Source organism: Rhopalosiphum padi, chromosome 2 (genome assembly GCF_020882245.1).
Source record: "Rhopalosiphum padi isolate XX-2018 chromosome 2, ASM2088224v1, whole genome shotgun sequence".
Taxonomy (NCBI): Eukaryota; Metazoa; Arthropoda; class Insecta; order Hemiptera; family Aphididae; genus Rhopalosiphum; species Rhopalosiphum padi.
The window spans coordinates 45,550,508-45,572,286 of NC_083598.1; the positions used below are offsets into that span (position 1 = coordinate 45,550,508).

General features: G+C 28.6%; 1 protein-coding gene across 1 annotated transcript; it reads right to left on the bottom strand.

Annotated features, from left to right (window-relative positions):
* Position 1: 1 nt before the first annotated feature.
* LOC132922633 (uncharacterized) lies at positions 2-13,640 on the bottom strand. The gene is made up of 4 exons (XM_060986250.1): positions 13,261-13,640; positions 11,077-11,492; positions 4,405-4,574; positions 2-395 (listed from the first exon to the last, which is right to left on the bottom strand). The coding sequence occupies exons 1-4, from the start codon at positions 13,490-13,492 to the stop codon at positions 248-250; spliced, it is 966 nt and encodes a 321-aa protein (XP_060842233.1). The 5' UTR covers positions 13,493-13,640; the 3' UTR covers positions 2-247.
* Positions 13,641-21,779: the final 8,139 nt, after the last annotated feature.

The following is a 21,779-nucleotide window of genomic DNA, read 5'->3' on the forward strand; positions in this document are numbered from 1 at the left end:
ATTTAATTATTTTAGGCGTATATATTATTATATATTATAAAAAAAAATAATAAGAAAACCAAAACCAACAAAAATAATATATATTTTTAAATAATTATAACTATGTTTTTATTAGTCAAAATTATTGGATGTGTTGACGAATTTTTCAATGTGCAATGTGTATTTCGTAAAAATTATGTACAATTCGAAAATGAATATACTGTGTTAATAATATGTAAGCATATATGTATACAATGTTGTTTTTGATTTATTTGCGTGCCGTTTCCGGTGCACCGTTCCCGCACTGATACAACTGCCCGCAGTTCGATCCGCTCCGACCGATCCTCTCAGCCGTCTCCAAACGTTTTTTGAATTCCTCAGGAATTTGATCGTTTTCGACGACTTGTGCGATGGTTCTGTTGAAAAAAAACCGGCGATGACCAAAAAATGCGTCAGATAATATAATATATGTCGAGTCGTTGACGGCCGAAATATACGGAAAACGCATAGTGTTCACCCAATTATATAAAATAGGTGTGATTTTAAATATTTTGTAGATGGTAACAATCACAAAGAGCCCAAACCGATTTTCTTACAGACACATTTTTCGGTATAATCGTACAATATAGTTTTTCATATAATTATAAATATGTGCGAGTAAGACGAGTAGGTGCAAAAACGTGCGCAAACACTGTATCGGCAAGGTGATCATAAATTAAGCATTGAAACAAATTAATGCCTTTGAGTTCTGTTCCAACATCTGGTTGGGAGTGTGGAACATTTTTCCGACTACTTAAACCAATATTTATTAGACCGCCAAACGCACGTATTATAACCACGTAAGATATTCACTAAAATATCACATAAAATAACTAATAAGATTATATGTTCAATATATTGGGTAGAAACACTATAGTACAAACTGTCTAAAAGTAAACAGTAGTTACTACTTACTAGTCACTAGTTTAATCATATTCCCATTCCCGTGGTCCATGCCAAGGATATAATAAGTTAAGTATATTATTATAGTTTATAACTGGTATATTTTCGTCCAAATCAAATTACGTAATTATTATTTTCGTATTTTAACAGTTGTAACACTATAATATCTATCGTGCGTATAATCTTGTACGCCTTAAAATTACTAAAAATTACTTTCTTGAAAAACATTTCACACAGTATAGTCAACTAATGACTACACCGACTATGGCTTGCGCATCGCGCTTACGAGTAGATACGATACTATGATCTAGTTTGTTTGGTAAAACTACAGGTACCCACTGAGGTAAGTTTAATACATTTGCAGTAATGGTATTGTTTTCTCTGAAGGTGCTGGAAAATTCAGAAATTAATTGTCTGTACATAGATTGCGAGAAGTGCGACATCTTGTTATTTTTAAAAAGTAAAAGTTAAAACACTATACAGCGTAAGACATCGCTCCGCTTAGTATTTAACATATAATAATATGGTAGGTTCTTTGAAATATAAAAATTTATTTATTTTTCTAATAACACAAACCAACAAGGACTAAAACGAGTAAAAAGATAAATACATTTTTTTTGACAGGATCGGGCTAAAACATAACCTCTTTAGTCGTATAAAAAAATAATGGGACAAGTAAATTAATTACATCAACGCGCTCTGGTTGTACACTCGAATCGTGCGGAACAATATGTTTTGTCGGATTACACCGATGCATGTCGAAAATTCATTTTAAGAAAATAAAAACTGTTTTTTGAAAAATTAGGACAGTCGCTACCCGTGACCGTGCTCAAACACTATCGGCAGGGTAGTCATTAATAATAAATGAGCTTTCAAATCTTCACTTAAGTTTCGTTCCGACAAATATTCGGGAGTGATACACAATATTTTTTCAACCACTCGTCAGTCATCACTATTAGTGATACCATCAAACGCACTTAATTAACCGACCACACAAAATATTTACAGTTATACAACATAAAATTAAAAAAAAATAATAATATTACATAATGTTTTAGAAGTGTCTAGAATGTCTAGACAGACAGTGCCCTACGAGTAAAAATAGTAGTCACTAATTTAATCAAACTCCATGGTCGATGCCAAGGATATAATAAGATAGTAAGTTTATTATGATAATTTATAACTGGTTTATTTTTTCTCCAAATTAAATATTAATTTAGTATTCCACATTACATTATTACGCAACTTGTTTTACATTTTAACACCTAATATCTAACACGCGTACCTTAATAGTTAATACATATTATACGAAATAAAAAAAAATGTTCACAGAGTAGCCAACTTACTACCCTTAATCCCAACTACCCCAAGCCTCAGTTTACCTTATAACTTATTAAGACATGGGCTATTATAGTTATTACTTATTAGTAAGGCGCAGATTTTTATGTTCCTAATAAAAAAGTCAAAATATGTAAATATTTATGCTCTTATTATTACCAAAATATAGCCGTAAATAAGTTTATTGCATACATTTTTTAAATTTTATTCATCGTTCATCCTCACTGTAGTATAGTGTTGTCTTCTCGAAAACAATTGGATACGACGTACATTTGGAGATTTTCAAATTTAAATGTACGGCAGTTGAGTGTTAACATTTATTTATAGCTTCTAAAGAAGCATTTAACGTCTAATAGGGCATACTTCATGCTCGATATATTAGTTGGTGTTAATTAAATATCCATTTATGTTATTGATGTGTTATAATTTTAAATTCAGAACCATAAGAATATCTCTAATATAATATATGTATAACTATAGTTTCGATGTTTTGTAAACCAACATTGTTACCGAGTACGTAATTTAATTAATTCATTATTATTATTATATCAAAGTCTCTTTGAACTTCATTTAATTTTATTGTTGCATTTTCCAGTATCGCAAGACTTTCTATTACTGTTAAATTTGATGTTTCTAATTTTTTCTAATAAGTTGTTATAGATTCTATGTGGAGCGATGCTGAATTTATTGGTTATATAATAGATAGAGATAGACAATCATCGTGTTAGATGTAATATTGTAGTATCGAACAAAATAATTATAATATTAATGATGTGGCCTGTGTGTCTGTGTCCTTGTTTTTATGTTTTGTGTCTGGCACGCTTTTTTTTAGGAGCAGTAAAAATACTTCAATTTTCTAAAAGTAGTCATATAATAAACTATTGGTGTTTAATATCCAGATTATTCCGGTTAGGTTACAAAATCAATTAAGTATCTATAAATTATCATGAAACATCAAATGAATCTAATAAGTACAAAAGATGTAAACAATTTTAAGTTCTTCTGAAAATAGTCGAGAAAAATAAAAAATTAAAATAAATAAAAAAATTTACAACAAAACGAGATTATCCAACGCATTACTATTATAATACTATAACAAGTTTTCGACAAAATCCGTTTTGTTGTTTGTTGTATGTTATATAATTCAAAAATAAATAACTGTAGATACTTGACATTTTCAATAAATATTTAGATTAAATTGAATCTTGACAAATTGACATCATAAAATTTTCAAAATATTTTCGCTGCCTTAGAGCTATTTATATACATTTGAAATGTACGACTTTTTCGATTGATTTTACACATTATACATTATACATTTATTTATGTTATTAAAAAAACCTTAAAGTTATTACTATAAGTTTCTTTTAAAGTAGTTCAGTGTTATTATAGGCATTTTAAAATATTTACAGTTTTGTTTTTAATTGTTTTAAATTTAAATTTTGATAACATTTAAATAGTACTCACATTCAAAATTTCAAAAGTAAAATACCGATTTATTCTTGTTTTGTTGTAATTCAAAAATAATAATCGTAAACACTTTAAGTACTACACTTCTATTTTAATTATTATTATTTATATACATATTATGCTGAAATTTTCTAAAAGTTTAAACTAATTTTGAGCTATTTATACCATGTATACTAATTCACACCATTTTAAGGTACATAAGTATTGACTTATATAAGTTAATAATAATAAATAATAATATATTATATAATATTAAAATAATTATTATATAATAAAAAAATTTTCATGATGCGGTATTTATGGAATAATTAGGTCAAAATAGTGTAGGAAACGTATTCTTTACAAAAAAAAAAAGTTGCTAATTATAATCATGTAAATAAATTATAAAATTTCCACTTCACTCGTCATTGCTCATAATCGTTTTTCGTATGCAATTATTTACCATTGAATTTAAATTTAAGACACCCATTACAGCAGTGGTCTGTGTACAGTGACCTACTAAATTATGAGTTATACATTCTCACAACCCCACTTTAGGTATAGCAGAGCTACTTACCCGATTTAAATAAAAAGAAACATTTTCACGTAATCCAAAGACGTATAAAATATAAATATTGTAATGATAAAAATAAACCACCGGAATCCACGGTATAAAATAAACATTAGGAAACTTACGCGGTTAGCAATCGTTTGTCCATTTCTGACTCGTCTGGTCCATTCCGTGACATTACTTCGCAGATAGACCTCTCAACGCAAGTGGACTTTTGATGATAAATGTTCGCCACCATATTGCACACCAGACACGTTTCTTGCTGATCCTCTCTCAGTCGTTCCTTGTCGCTGAACTACGTTGAAAAACATATAAATGTAATGCCGCGACTGATAATAGATAACGTGTATGGTATAATGTATAATGTAGGTATCCTGCGAAAAGTTCATTGGAATTCTAATTCAGGAGTCCGGACCCCCCTTCCCACCGAAATTTTTAAAAGTTGAAATATTTTAGCGGTGATGAATTTAGTTTATTGACTATAAATTTTCAGCATTTATATTTTAAAAAAATGTTGGACTCCCCGAAATTTTTTTCAGTTACGGCCTTGATACTGACCACTATAACAGATATGTTAAATTTTAACAATTAAATTATAACATTTTGGAACGAGGGAGTGGAAAATTTTCTTTTGACCTTAAAACGTTTAAGATTTCGAGAAATAAACCTCCCCGAACAGAAATACCGATTTTATCAATTTATTTGTATACATAAGTTTATGTTTATATTTTATAATTTTCCGGTGTAAAGTAAGAACCATTGGATCTGGGTGGTTACTTTTTCGCATGTTTCATATCAAAAAAAAAAACATATTATATCTGCGTACATGCTTATTGTAATAATAAAATTACTGATAACTGATTGTTTGTTTTAAAATAAATTTAAATAATAATAATAATAATGTTTTATAAACATTGAATGTTGGTTCAGGGATAATGTGTAATTTATGTACACATACCGTATGAAATGTATTTATAACCGAAAAAAATTCAAGCGTAATGTCTTCTAGAAGAGATGGCCCACTCGGAATATCATACTTCTGTTGTCCAACGTAATAAAATGTATTTACACAGATGTCAGTCCCCGCACTTCCGAATATATGATTATCCGACTACGTTTATTGATCGTTGGGATTATCTAATCAGTTGAACCGTAAGTCGGTAAAGTGTAAGTCTACAGCTCGAAGCGCTTGAGTACACATTGGTGTCATGGACATCGGTCGACCCTGCACCTACACGCAATTTTTTCTCGGAACAGTGCATACATGCGGACTTCATGAAGTCACAACTTACTATACTATTATAGTTTTAAAGTACTGCGTGGAGAATATCATTTGCAGGAGGAGTAAAAAAAAAAAAATATCGACAAGTTAGAAAAATCCCATTCATCGCAGACATCTGATAAGGGATCAGTAAAAAATATATAACATATACATTAAGAAATAGATAAACGCGAGTTCAATCACAAAGAACTCCTATTACTTTATAGTAATATTATAATATATTATTCACTTGTGCATATGAAATTATATTTTTTAAATAGAAGTGTACATAATATATTGGTACAATCACCTCATTTATGGTAAAAAAAAACAACTTTCCACTTTGAATCACTGGCCAGTGGTCAGTGATCTTCTCCCACATCGGCACTAACCTGCTTATATCAACGTGGGTGATGACAAAAATAAAAAATTCTATGATACAACGGAGTCGTTTACTGAACCAACGCTAAACAATTGATAGAAAAATGATAAAACATAATAATTATTATATTGAAGATGTCAAAAGTATTTATGAATTCCTTAAAGAAGTCACGCCTGCATTCTACAACTTTCTTAATGTATATTTAATACGTTATAATATGTCCATGTTAAACGACTGAATGCGAATGTGTGGTTCTGTTTTTTTAAAACGCGTAGATGTAAGTAGAAGATATTATTATTTTTTTTTTTTTTTTTTTGATCGACACTACAACAATAAATAATATACATGCGGATTTTTATTCATATTATTTACATATTAATATTCGTGGCTCTACTCGTAAACACTCGGGTCCAGGAGAAAACGGGCGATGACGAACGTCGAAGGTGAAACGTATTGGTCTGATGGAATATGTAAGTATAGCTGAAGTGTATCAGACTGACAGCTATAAGTCGTCGCAGAACCACACAAATTGACTTTGAAAAAGGTTTTGTACCTATTCAATAATATGTCTTGTATTTAATTTTAGCCGGCAAGTGCAAATTTGTATCGATATATTATTATCAAGTCGTTATAGTTGTTTTTATGTATGGAAATTATTTCAGCGTATCATTCCGCCTAATAGAATTCACTGGTTTCTATATCGGACTGCAATGTTGTTTTAATATATTATAGTAATTATTATACACATGTAACTGTATACAGTTGGCCACTGCGGATGAGGAAAAAATTATTCAAAAACCTCTCGGAATGTAGGTTTTGCACAATAGATACTAGTGGTTTTAGAGCCTGCAATTTATCATGTACGAAACTTATTACCTGTATTCATAGATATATGGTTAATTAAATCGTAAATACGGCGCACCGATCGGTCGGGTAGATAAAATCCAAAGGCACTCCTCCGGGCTCCGACAACACCATCGGATCGTGTGCTGATCTTTCGAGATTTACCGGATAGGAGCGCCATAAATCGTTTTTCTTCTTTTTTATTTTTTAGAAACTACAAATAGAAAAAAAATAGGTCGTCTACGCGCCGGTCTAATAGATGTTGTAGTTGTTCATACGATGTGCCCCGCGAGGCGGAATAGTAATAATTTTTGTAACGGAATCGTTTTAATACATGAATTCCCATTGTCGTATCTCGTATGTTGTCTATTCGTGTATACAGAGTGATCATATTGTTTTACGCACGATGCTATTTTTTCAGTTTATTTATTAGTATAATTATTTTATGAGGTTTGAAGTTGACATGTTTTATACGTTATTTTTTTTTTAATCTTGTTTAAAAAAAAAATTTATCGAACAGTAGGTATTTTTTTTTAAATGTTATAAAATAACGTAAAAACCAGTTGAACTTATGTACATAAAAGATAATTTTCGTGAAGACCTACAAGTTATTTTTAATTAAATGTTGAATACAAATGTTATTATTATTTTTTTTTTACCTTTGAATATTTCGACTTGGCAAATCAATAATAAATTTATTGATTTACATAAGTTATTATTAGACTGCAGATTATATAATAATAATTATAATTTCATTTATTTTATCGCATTTTCTTCTACTAATTTAAAACTTAGCATAAACACAATAGAATAAATATTGTACATTGTAAATTTTAAGATCATTAATACGTAATTGTAATTAACTATATGTTTTACCTTTTAGTTTAAAATAAATACGAATTATAAATATTAAATATACCTAATACTAATAATGGTAACAGAAGCTTTAACGATATTAACTCATGTAAAAATTAAGATTTTCTAACCAAGAATATTATTGTTAAATAACAATTGATACAATGGAATAATAATTTCTGTAATTTAAATCATTTAAAAACCTATCAAGCGAAAAAAAATTGTACATTATACGTTTAAAACTGATAATTTTTTATATTTTTTTGAAATCTTAATTTTTTCGAACTCAAGCACTATAAAGTACACATACTTTGTATGTATAATCAATTTTTTTTCTATTTGTAGTTTGACTTAATTATATAAACTATATAAATGTCTATTTATAAATTATTTAAAATTTTTATTATAAAATAATAAACTCATTATAGAGGACAAATATTTATATTTATATTTATGGTTTTTTTTATACAAAAATAACGAATATTAAGTTAATAAAATAGCTATAAATAATATTATATAAGATAATATTTAAAAATTTAACATCTCGATGAGAACAAAATAAATATATGTATTATGTATACATAAGAATTATTCATTCAATATTCATATCCTATTCTAAAAAGTATAATTTTTTAGTTTTTTTAAATTCTTTTTTTATAAATTTATAAAATTTATAAATAAAAAACTATGGGTTCGATAATTATATTTTATATATGAAAAATATCGTTAAAGTATTGTATCGTATATATGACATATTAAAAATATGGGGGTTGCCACGGGAAAAAATGTTATCAAAGATTCAAAAATAAAATATTTTTTTTTCAAAAAAATAGTTTTTTTAAATACTTAAAATCAAGTATAAAAAAAGGGGGAGTAACCAGTATGTAACAACTCATTTGTACAATAAATTTCGAGTGTACTTCGTCGCGTGTTTGTAACTATAATATATGTGTTAAATGTAAATTCAATGATAAATCATTTAATACAAAAACGATTCTGAATGAAGATTATATATGTATATTTTATTATTTTACTGATATCATGATCATTTTTTTTTGCCATTAGTAATATAGTAGTTTGAATTTATTTTTATTGAAAACATTGCATTTATTTTATTAATATAAATATTTGGTGAAAATTTCAAGTATTTGCGAGTATTCATTTTTGATTTTTTGTTTTTCCTGATAACTAAGAAAAGTACTCGAAATTGTTAATGTTTACTTCCCAAAAATACCTAACAACTAGTTAAACTTTCTTACCGGATAGGATGTCGGAGATGAAAATCGAAATATTTTTTCTATCATAAATTATGTTTATAAACATAAAAACTACTCACATTATAAAATCAATACATTAATCGTTCCATTTTTGGAATTAAAAAAAAAACAGAAACTTACCGTTAAAATAATAACGATTTTCTCATAATAATCACGCTGTATATTACAGGTCACGCGTGTACAAATACCTATTAATACGATGCATAAAAAATACATGACTCATTATAATATATATGATTAAATGCAATAGGCGATGGACACAGTTGAACTGTGACAGTTCATAGATATTCCAATATTTATAGGATATTTTGTATTATACACAATATAATTATAATGTGCTCAGAACGTTTGGAAACACTAAAAATACTTAAAAAGTCTCAAGATAATCGAACAATATACCTACTTATAGTACTTGGTCACATGCAATGGTTCAATAATATTATAATATTATTATATAATATTACAGTGTTGCATATGATTATAACAATATATATTGTAGTCATTGTACATTATACTGACATACAGTCAAGTGTTACCATATATTATATATATATCCATTGTTACTACCATTATAATATTATGTTTAGATTTTAAAAAATTTAAGGCACACTGTGTTAATATATACACATTCGCACGCACGCGCACACACACACACAAACATAATATTATACAACCATCAAAAACTAAATTTTCGGGACTTCAATAGCGGCTAGATAGTAATATTATATATTTGACCGGTAAATGGAATTTGTTCGTATAAAGGTCAGCAATTATACTATTTTATGTGTCTGGCTGTAGTATTCATGACGTTGCTAGTTAGACGACCGTGCATATATAATAATAATAATAATATGGTAATGCTTAAAATGACGTTTAATAGAAAAATCATTTTTGATGATTTTTTATATACACGCCGTAATCCGACGAATACATTAAAAATTATAAATATAGACGCCACTGAAATTAGTTGTCGTCTAGCGCGTGAGTGCGTGACCGGTGACGATAAAACAAAATTATATGCTTATATGTATATATATATTATATAATATGTAAAACATAATTCGTTCGGTGGCCGGTTGAATTTTTGCGTACCGACGAATTCACGATAGTAGTACTACATAGATAACCTGCTCAGTATAGTATAAAATTATTTAAAAATCGCCGACGACTATTTTCATTTCTATCCCATAGTTAATAGTTCTTGATTTTATAGCGATTTATCATTTATTTATTTAAGTAAAAGCATTAAACAAGTTTCACATACTTACTACGTACATTTTAATATTATTGCATGTCTCACCGAACGAGATCAAAATCAGTTTTTATTTATCAAATTTAGGAACCTTTATTTACGAATAACTATAACTATTTATTCATTATAATCATTGTTTATAGACGTATACGCGAAAATATGAATAGGTCACGTATAATTAAATTAAATTAATCGCGTTTTATACCCATCAATAACAAATGTCCCATTATAGTTATAAATAGTAAATCGATCATATTATTTAGAATAATTTGCAGTTTTACTTGGTTGGATTATGATTTATTTATTTTTTATTAATTTATAGAAGATTATTGTGAAACCGCTGTTTAATAGCCTTTTAGGTTCCTATAAATTAATGCTCGTGATTGTATTGTTGTTATTCGAAAAATGGAAATGGAATCATAAGGGAGTCTCGTATTGTAGTAAAGGAACTACGCGTACCTATACCTACTGCTCCTCCATATACGACAAGAATTTCAGGATTCTAGAATAGTGTGGATGTTTACAGACGAATCGTCTGACACGATATGGCTCTGTTAAGCCTAATTCAGATGACGCGGCCGCTACAGCTGTATACATTATAATATTATGCAGGAAGCTGAGAGTTATTTCAAGAATTCCGATTGACATAAAATAAGCCTACAGCTTAGTCTATGAGTCCCTATGATCGATAACAATATTATTATACATCTATTGATAGCAGACGCATTCATGATTTATTTCGATAATATTTACACGCCGTTGCGGACACAATTCGTATGCGTTCCTCAAATGTCACTACCGATATTGTGTACGCGGCTGCATAATAATGAATGAGTACACGCGAGTAAATAATAGGTAAGTACAACAATGGCGTTTGGAGACTTGGAGTGCATCCTTATGATATGTAATATTATGTTATATGTATACCTTTTCCAAAAGCGATTTGATCGTTTCTGCGACAATTTCCTCGTCTCCGTCATTCGCGTCTCTCCTGCGACGGCGGCGGTGACCTATGTGGCCCAAGTTCAACAGCAAAGGAGCTTTGACGAGGGCTGACAGCACTCCGAGTAGTGCGATTCCGGCCAAAGGCCATAGCACCGGCTGTATGTTCAACTCTCCGGGGCTATGGGCCTCTCCGCCGCCGTGCTGATGATGCTGTAGATGTGAGTTGGGATGCTGATGATAAATCATCTCTGGTGGCGGTCCAATGTTCTGCAGGTGGTGACCGGCCTGATCGTAAGGACTGTAGTACTCAGGTCGTTCTTCGTAGTAGTAATCCCGGGGAGGGCCATAAGAATTTTCGGCCGGGTAACCGTAACCGCCCGCCGAACCACCGCCGTAGTCTGTATAAACACAGCACCTCAACGTCAGTACAAGGCGTATTAATATTATGCATTAATTTTGAGCAAGACTGTTAAAAAATGACTTTACACCTTATACGAAGTACGATCGCGCTTAAACGTTTTCGACAGTTCATAATATAGAACCCTTTCTTTCTCGTATTTGTAACGAAGTAAATTTATTAATTAAAACATACAGAGTGGTTACTGGTATAAAACAAGCTTATTCCTTTTATGTATAAATTTGTCCTTACTATTTAAAGGGTGTTTTATGCAAAACTTATTTTGTTCGTAAATAATCATCCTTTTTAATGTAAATACTAAATTATAATCCACATAATAATTTTTTTTAAATATTGTTATGCTTTTACATTATATAAAATCTGAACTAGTATCTACTTATGTTTTAAGCATAAAGCATAATTATTTTTAATAATGGTTTCACATAAAATATAGTATATATGTAAAATTCAATTTAGCACATATACTGTATGCTGAGATAATTTTTTCAAACAAAATATTCTAATATATATAAATACCTAATAATTACTATAATTTTAAAATCATCTTATTATATAGCCTTCATATATCGTCAAACCTATTATCAAGAACTATTTTCCTTAGGTACTAAGGAAAATAAATATAAAATTGAATAATTTAAAAATTACTTTTTTGAATTTTGATTTACATGTACATTTTATAAAAGATAATCGGCACGCCGGAAGAAGAATTATGTATCGACACAGCAGAGCAATCCTTAAATGGCATAAAACAATCTAAGTATTTAAAAAAATGATGTTCTAAAAATAAGAATTTGATTAAATGCATTATTAAAGGAAAAATGGGGATGAGCATAGTTGGTGAATCATCCTTAATATATTATATATTATATCGTACTCAGGTAAAACGAGATTACCAGACTCGGCAGACGTTAAGATTTTGCATTCGCGATAATTAAAAAGAAATAGTTTTTTTTTTCTTTAGGAAATTTCGTCGCTTGTAAATAATATATGACCGCACCTCCACAACAAGCACACTCGCCCCGAGGGAGTGTCTGCTAGTTTTTTATTATTATTATTATTATTATTATGGTATAATCGAGTCCATAGGTTAGATTATTTATACCGATGTTATTAATTATACATATACCCGTCGTCGTTTACTATTTTATGTATATTATTATACATAGGTATGTATAAATACGAGTATAGGCAGCGGTTTAACATGTTCGGTACACACACGCACACACAAGGGGTATTTTAATCGAGTAGTTGCTGAATTTATGGTGATTAAACCGGTTAAACGTGCTTTGCGGTTTTCTAATATTTTACTCGCACACACGTGTACCATCATACTACACTTATTGTCACAGTTCATTGCGAAATTACAGTAATTAGGAGGTATCTACACTAGATTAAAATTAATAAACTCATGAAAATATAATTTTTTCAAAAACCTCTACTATTGCACAGCAATATTACTAAGTATATTATAAAAACATTTATCATTGTTCGATAACAGTATAATATATTGGTATTAAAATAATTGACGTTATCGTCGGCACTTTCTATCAACCGATCGAAAAACGTAAAACTGGTTTTAAGACGTGGTTTTTTTTTTTTTTGCTAGACCCGTGCGCTACATCGGGTGCACGCATAATATTATGTAATAATTAATACAAATATTATAATAAACAGTTGTAGCAGTGGTAATTATACAATCATAAATAAATTAATACGGTCGACGATTAATACTACGCCCGACCACTTACCTTTGCCCGATACGCGGTTGTCTGAAGCCGAACCCGTAACCCGGTAACCTTCCGACCTCGGAGGTCCGTCCACTTGGTTGACTCGGGTCTGGCTGGTTTCCAGGCTATCAATGCCGTTCTGCGAATTTGCTGAACCGTTTGTGGATTTGGCGACGACGGCGCCTGCGAACGTGCCGTAAAGTCCACAAAGTCCAAATGCCCAGAGACACGGCAACGCGGTCCGTCGAACCATTTTGCGTAGGCGGGTACAAACCAAAGGACTCGACGAGAGGATGCTGCGGCGAAGACTATAGTAGACGCGAGAGTGTGGCAGACGACGACAGAGGATACATCGCGTCTTCACGATGCTTCCTTCATCGTTTCAACTCGGTAACTCTTCTTACGAGTATATTGTTCGAAGTGTCGCCGAATTTCGCAACGTCGACCGACGGAAATATTGTTATTAAATCTCATTGTTTCCAGTACAATTGTATATGATGACAATAAAATAATAATTATAACGTATCGTCGTATTTAAATCGCGTCCACTTTCCCCAATTACACTGTTTTTTTGTACTTTTTTTTTTTTAATTGACGATATTACGTAAACTTAATGCGGATATTTAATTATGCCATTACGCAGATGTTCTCGCGATTTTGTCTCAACCGTCAGAGCATTTATCTAGTAATAATAAATTGTCGTTACGGTCTCGTCGTTATGCGTTTACTTCATAATTTCAAAACAATATGCATCATTATTTACCATTATAAATGATATACGAGTACATTGCGATGAAACTGTTATTGTTATTCATCTTCTTCTTCTTAATAAGAAAAAAAAAATATTTTTGGCATTTTTTACACAGCACACGCCACGCAAAATACATAACATATACCGCACCGACGGAATGTGCAATATTTGAACGAGGCGCAGATCTTAAACTTTGTGTTGTACATATCTACAGTCTATATTCAGCTGTACGTTACGGTCTTTTAAAATCGATTACAGTGATAAAAAAGTGCACAATCGATATATTATATAGTTTATGTGTATTATGTACCAATGTACACATCACTATAAGCGCATAAGGTAAAGGATATTGATCGCGACTGCTAATTCGGTTAAATCATTACTGTATAAATACATTAATACTTGCCAACATGTACAGGACCGTCTTTAGGATTTGCAGGGTTTGTATTAAAAATTATAGCGGAGCGTAAGTGTGAAAAAATTCCAATTTTCAACATATATGTGTATTTATACGTGTCCTAAAAATATCATTATTTTTTACTGTTCTTTGATTTCAAATATTATCGAATTTCAAAAGAACAATTCATATCGATACCGATGAAGCAGAAAAGATTATGAAGTCCTTGAAAAATTGCATCAAAAGACTCACAGCAGTCGATATTATGGATGAAAGTATTACGAAACCATATCTTCAAAAAGCAAATTAATGCATAAAACAAAAAAAGCTTTAGGATTTTCTAATAGTACTTATTACAGTATCGGACGGTCTACTACTTTACTTGAATACCCCTAACACCATTATAAAATCTCTGGTGGTAAAATTTAGTAACTTATTAGGTCATGATATAAAGTGTATAGCTAATTTATTTTTAAGAAATCCCTTATAGTTATTTCTCTGTAAAGCATACAATTTTAAATGCAATAGGCAAATATAATTTTTAAATCCAATTTTTCCAATTTCTTTTTTTCAAATATAAAGGTCTGGGTTCTGTATCACCTCTCGACCTGTGCCTATACAGGTTATACAATATGTATTCTAAACGTCATCGAAATCTACAGTTTTAATAAAAAAATTTTTCAATCTTTATACGCATTTACAATAGTCATACGTTTAATGTTTATATAATAACAACCACGGTTATTGTTTTTGAACATGGAAAATTAAGCAAACACAATTGGTATGAATGGACCACGGTTAACAATATTATACATTTTTACATTTTAAACTATATATCAGTAACAATATTGAAATACAAAAATATTACGCCGTATTTCACATACAATAGCAACTTAATAAGCCTCGTGACGGACGTTATTTCCATAGATAGACCTTGTACTCATGAAGGGAAACAGCCACAAGGCCGTACCATAAAAAATGTTCGTGTCAACCCCCTCTAGGTACGGCCTTGGAAAGAAGGGTTAAAATGCAAAGGATACTGTGATCTCTATACTATTTTTAACATCCTAACGCATAAACATAAATACGAAATTGTAATTTTATAATGTGGTCCAATTATCACAGTCGATACAAGGCGAGATTCGTTGTGTTTTAAGTGTATAATCGGAAGTATTGGAACTAAGTCCCTTAAGTCCTCCTCACATTAACTTCTGTTATTTCTAGGTTTATGGTTATTACTTATTCCTGATCGTTTAAATATAGGAAATTCGTATTGTACAATATAATATTTATCGAGACGTGTATCCGATATAAATGATGTATTTTATGTATTTTAAACACATAACCATAAATTTTTTATTATAATATTATCTTTAATAGGAGACATTTATTCGGATTTTTTTTTTTAATCATAACGGTTGTCGAGTGCTAAGATAAATTAGACGGGTTATAACATTAAATTCGGGATTCAGTGAATTTATTAAATTTATAACGTTTTATGTGAATTTTGTTTATTGTTATATAACGTATAACGAATTTTGAATGTCATGCTTTAAATATACCAAACTGAAAATAACTGTTAACCGTAAATATTTGTGGTTATAAACAAAATTTTAAAAAACTTTGAGTTGTAATGATTTTTATCTAAACGTATTCTCACTTTTCACAATCATTAAAATTGCTAAAACTACAGAATACCACTTTTGAAAATTTTTATCGCTCCAAAAGTGTTTTTATTATTAAAAGAAATTTAGAACCAATACCTTTACTGGAATATACCGAGCTTTACTCTATAAAAGTTTGGGATCATTTTGAAATGAGTTTAGTTAGTGTAGATATCACTTGTTTAAATTATTCTAATCTCTTTTGTAATTTATGTTATATAATCACCAGACTTCAACTCATTTAAAATGTATTGTAATTTCACACATGTTATAATCAATAGCTATAAGTATATTATTAATTGAACCTGGTATATTGTATTTCATTGTTTTTTCTTTTAATTATTATTTATTATTAACGAACGATTGTTATTATTATTTTATGTATGTAATTGGGCCTTAGTCGTTCAAAACTTAGATAAATAATATATTTTAATATAAACGGTGATAAAATAATCGAATCAATAAATAAAAAAATGTCTGTATTTCTATCGGTGACAAAAAAAAGTTACATACGACTACTATTTCGTTACGCAAATAAACAATGTGTAAACCCGTCATAACATATAAAAGGTTATCAAAAACAGGACAATACAACATCAATTTTTTATTATTAAAGATGAATTACATAATTAATTACGTTGCGTCGTGTCTGTACAACATTTGGAGGACCAATACTCCATTAGCGTCATAATAATATGCATATTAAATACAAATATTAATCATTATGTGTATATTACATTTAATATACCTAACCTATAAATTATATAATGAAATATTTCGAATTAAAAAAAAAAAAACGTTAATATTATACTACATATTTATGTTTTTATTGGAAAAATGGGGCGATCAATACGTTCGTATCTATGTTATTATCAAGTATTTAAGTTATGTATAGACGATCGCACAAAACATTTCATAACGTACTACTAATATAATGATGATGATAATAATAAGATACCTTGACGGTGTACGTGTTCATGTCGTTACGATGCGTACAATGTAGAAATTAGATATAGCTTAAAGGCCAAATATTATAGATATATATATTTATTATTAAAATTGTTAAAACCATATTTAAACATTTTAATACACCACAAATTATTATGTGGAATTCAACTTTTTCCAATTATTATTTTTAACCGTTTATTAATGTATTAGTCCTTGATTTGTTATAACTTATAATAAAAAACAATTAAAAAAATACATATACTTACAATCTACATAAATATACAAATTGTACAAAAAATCTGAAAAAAAAAACAATTCACAACAATTTTATAATAGTAATATTGATCGATTTTTTGTTCTTGAAAACCGATCTAAGATTTCTTGGACGTCCACTTCAATATTATTTTATTACCTGTATAGGTTATAGCCATAAAAAATTCCAAGGGGGGAGGGGGGTATACACCCTGCCCCCCCCCAGCTACGCCACTGACCGGTATAATATAAGTACGTTTATTTAATTATATTTACTAAAATACGATAGTTGGTATTATTATTGGTTTGATCGAATTCACTCAATTTTCCTTATTATATATTATCTATATATATATATATATTTAAACATCATAACTCTTTTTGAAATCAGGTAAAAGTGTCCTTGGATGTCAATTAACCGAGAAAAACTAAAAACTGATTACAACTATATTATGCATGAAGTCTGAAGTACGCTACTTAAAAATGTATAGCTAGCACTATATAAAATATAAACTATATGATACAATAATTACATACAAGCTTTCTGAGTATTTGTTGAATTTTTCAGTTGTATTTGCACGCACGTTATACTATTCGTTTATAGTAAATGACTGTATAGGATGGTTCTGCAGAAAACGCTGAACCAAAAATTAATAATGTGCAAGTTCATATTGTGATTTATGATGAAATTAAATTTAAAAATTCAATAATTCATAATCTTGGCGGAAAACAACTTGATCGAAACAACAAAATATCCCTAAGAAGTTATATTTACTGGGTGTATGCTGCAGGCCTGTCGCATTAATAAATTGTTTTAATACTCGTTATGATGGTAACATTTTTTCGACATCTCTTGACGGAGTATCTCTATTGGGAGGTCTATTCAATCTATTATTCCTGTGCTGTATATTTTGTATCAATTACGCTTATTACTCAAATTGCTAAATAAAGAATGATGTCAATAAAAAAGAGCAACACATTTATAGGACACACTATACATGGAACGCGTATTATTTATATTATAAATATGTCGCTGAAACTGACAGGGTTGTTGGAATTTTTATATCATGTATTTGCATATATAATATCGTCGGCTGTAGGCTCAATACTTGAATGAGCGAGCGAAATGATTATGTAATAATATATTTTACAATTTTTCGTTGTAACTCAATGACACCGTGCTTAAGGCTTAAATATAAAATAATGCATTTATTAGTTAATTAGTCTGAGTAATTATTATCATTTAAATACTTTAAGTAAATAAACAAAGAAAAACCAGTAAACCACTTAAAGAAAAGAAAAAGTATAAAAGATATTTTTTACTTACTCCAATAGATACTAACAAATAAAATTCTCATACTTCAAACAAAAAAATAAATAACAACAAATATTATTAATTATATATTTGTATAGAATCATACAACATATTTATTGCAAATTAAAAATCTATTACATTTCTAATATATATATATATATATAGGTACCTAACATGTACAGTGTACACTGTACCTACTATACCTACTTAAATGCGTTAATTTTTAATTTAATACTAATCAAAATTGTATGAAAATCAAAATTGCGTGATTCAATCTAGTTTGTAACTGTACCTACCTACAATTCTTACGATCAGTCTTGGTCGTTTTGTGTATTAATTTCGTATTTTTAATGAAATAATAAATAATAGAAACGCCTTATTATAATATGTGTTTTCACCCATTTTCATACTTTTAACAATGGAAAAAAGGTAAAAATTATGAATTATCGTTTTTCCATTTTTACACAATTGACTTTATTATATAATACAATATATGATATTGTGTTTTTATAAAATCTATTATTATTATTTTAAAAAAAAAATACAGTTTAATACGCCCCTTTTAGTTTGTACCATGACTTTTTAATGATCCTAACGACCTATATATAAGAAAAAGGTCACATTTAATAATATACTTAATTTATTATCTATATATAACCAAGGCTTTTAATATAGCATCCCTTTTTAATTTTTATCATAAACATATATTATATGTATACATTTTATAATATTACATTATTTTATAGTGTACTGTTATTACTATGCGACGCACAACGGCATAAATACATAACCTACTATAAACTATCCTCCAGTTCAGTTTTTATGCGGACAATCAAGTAATGATGAGTATACAGTATTACAAATGTAATGTAGTGAGTTTATATGTGGCATAAATGTATGTGTATAAAAGAGAGAAAGATAGAGAGAGTTATAAGCTCAATAATCTTAACTCCTAAGATAATAGAAACAGGCCTGATGAACGATGGTGAAAGAAAAAAAATATTTACACGACCATTGACGAATTATAAAAAAAAAATTATAGCTAATGTGTCAATATATATTATAATTCATTACACACAAAACATATGTACCAATGTAGAAATCCAAATTAATCAATACCAGAAACTTTTAAATCTTAATTACTGAGTTTCATACCTAAGTAAAAAAAAATGTAAATAAGAGTCATCTTGAGAAACCCGGTTTAATGAAACGATGTAAATATCAAACATACTAGACTGAATCAGAGTACTAACTTTTAAATAATACAACCAGTGCCTTTAACAATAAAATAATGTTTATTTTTCATCGGAATGGATCAACCCATAATGGAGGTTTAATAATATAACATTGTAGCCTCTATTATACAGCTTTAACCGGCCAAACTCGAAATTTGTTGATTTCTTATGTGCAAGTTTATTTGCCTATTAATAATAATCAGGGGTCGGCATGTTAAACATTTACGTACTATATTATAATTTATATATTATATTTGTTCATAAAACACCCTTATTACAGTATTTTGTAGTTCTTTTACTACACAATTATTTCTAAATTTTGACCCCACCCGATTTGTCCGTTTCTTATCAGTGTTAAAATACTTATTATTAATACAAATCTTTAAATGTTATTGAAAAAATTGAAGCATTAACGTATATAATATATAATAACATACTGAGTGTTTGTTTTAGACGTTTTAGTATTATCTTGTACACAGTGGTTGCAAGCTCAGCAAGTCCTAAAAAATGAATTATGATAATGATTATTAATCATATAATACCTAGTTATATTTAATGATTTATATATTTTACATAACCACTTTTATTATTGTGCTTATATTTGTAATTACTTTTTTGTGTTTGAAGATACATATATCTACACGTATATATACACGTATATGATGCCATAATTTATGTATTGTTAATTTATTTATAATAGGATTAATGAACTTCACAAATTTATTACTTTAATATTATCCACTAAAAAATATTTATTTTCAATTAAAAAAAATACTCATACCTACTTACCTATTTATATTGGTGAATAATACATGTTAATTAATAACTGCTAGTACAAAATAATATTTAATAAACATAGTGTTTTTAAAATCCAAAATAAATAAGCTAAGCTACTGGAAAATATTATATTAATTTAAATCTATTTTTAGATATCTAATAATCATAACTATAACGAGGAATGGATTTAATTTTAATAATTAAAACAGATATAGCTACATTGATATTTGATATACACTGGTTGTATTTATTACACACATATATAGCATTACACACATCAGTATTTGCATTATTAAAATTTTAAAATTAATAAACAAATAAAATACAAATATTATAAACTACTCTAAAAATAAATTAAAAATTATTATTGTCTATTGAATAATGTATTATTACTATATTGCTAGTGTTAACAAAAAATAGGTTAGTAAGTTTACTAACTTTAAGCAAATATTTATCAACGTATACATAGATATCGCTTATATAACAGTTATAGTAATAAATTATTGATATATTTTGCAATTCATGTTTCATGGACGTGAAATACAATAGGTACAGCGAATAAAAATCCAATAACTTACTACAGTTTAGTCAATATTTATTTTGCTCATATAGTCGCTTGATTATTCCTTTTATACATATAGATATAGATTATATAAATATTGAATATATTATTATATGATATATCTAAATAATTTAGGTACATGAAACAATCTAAAACGTTGAGAACGAACCATTTAAAATTATATTTGTTTAAAATAATAATATAGGCGTGTATGTAGTATGTACAATGTGGCAACATGCAGTGGCGTGGTGAACGACATTAGCCCTAGAAATTTATCTTGAATTTAAAAATTAAAATTTGTGTGGACGAATGTATAATTAATTATATAGTATTTATATATATATATGTATATATTAAACTGTTGATGACCTATATACTATGACAAAAATTCTAAATAAACATTCAAGTATTCAGCATTCAGCAATTATATGTTATGTTGTAGGAGGTAATGGGTGGGTCATTATTCAAATACCTTATGCCTGGTGTTTGAAATATGCTTGCCATGCCACTAATAAATAATAATAATGTGTCAAAGTATATAAACATATAATATTATGTATTTTTCATAAAATATTTAAATCTATGTATGTACGACGTAGCTATGTGATGAAATAAAGTCGTGTGTGTTAAAGTATTCTC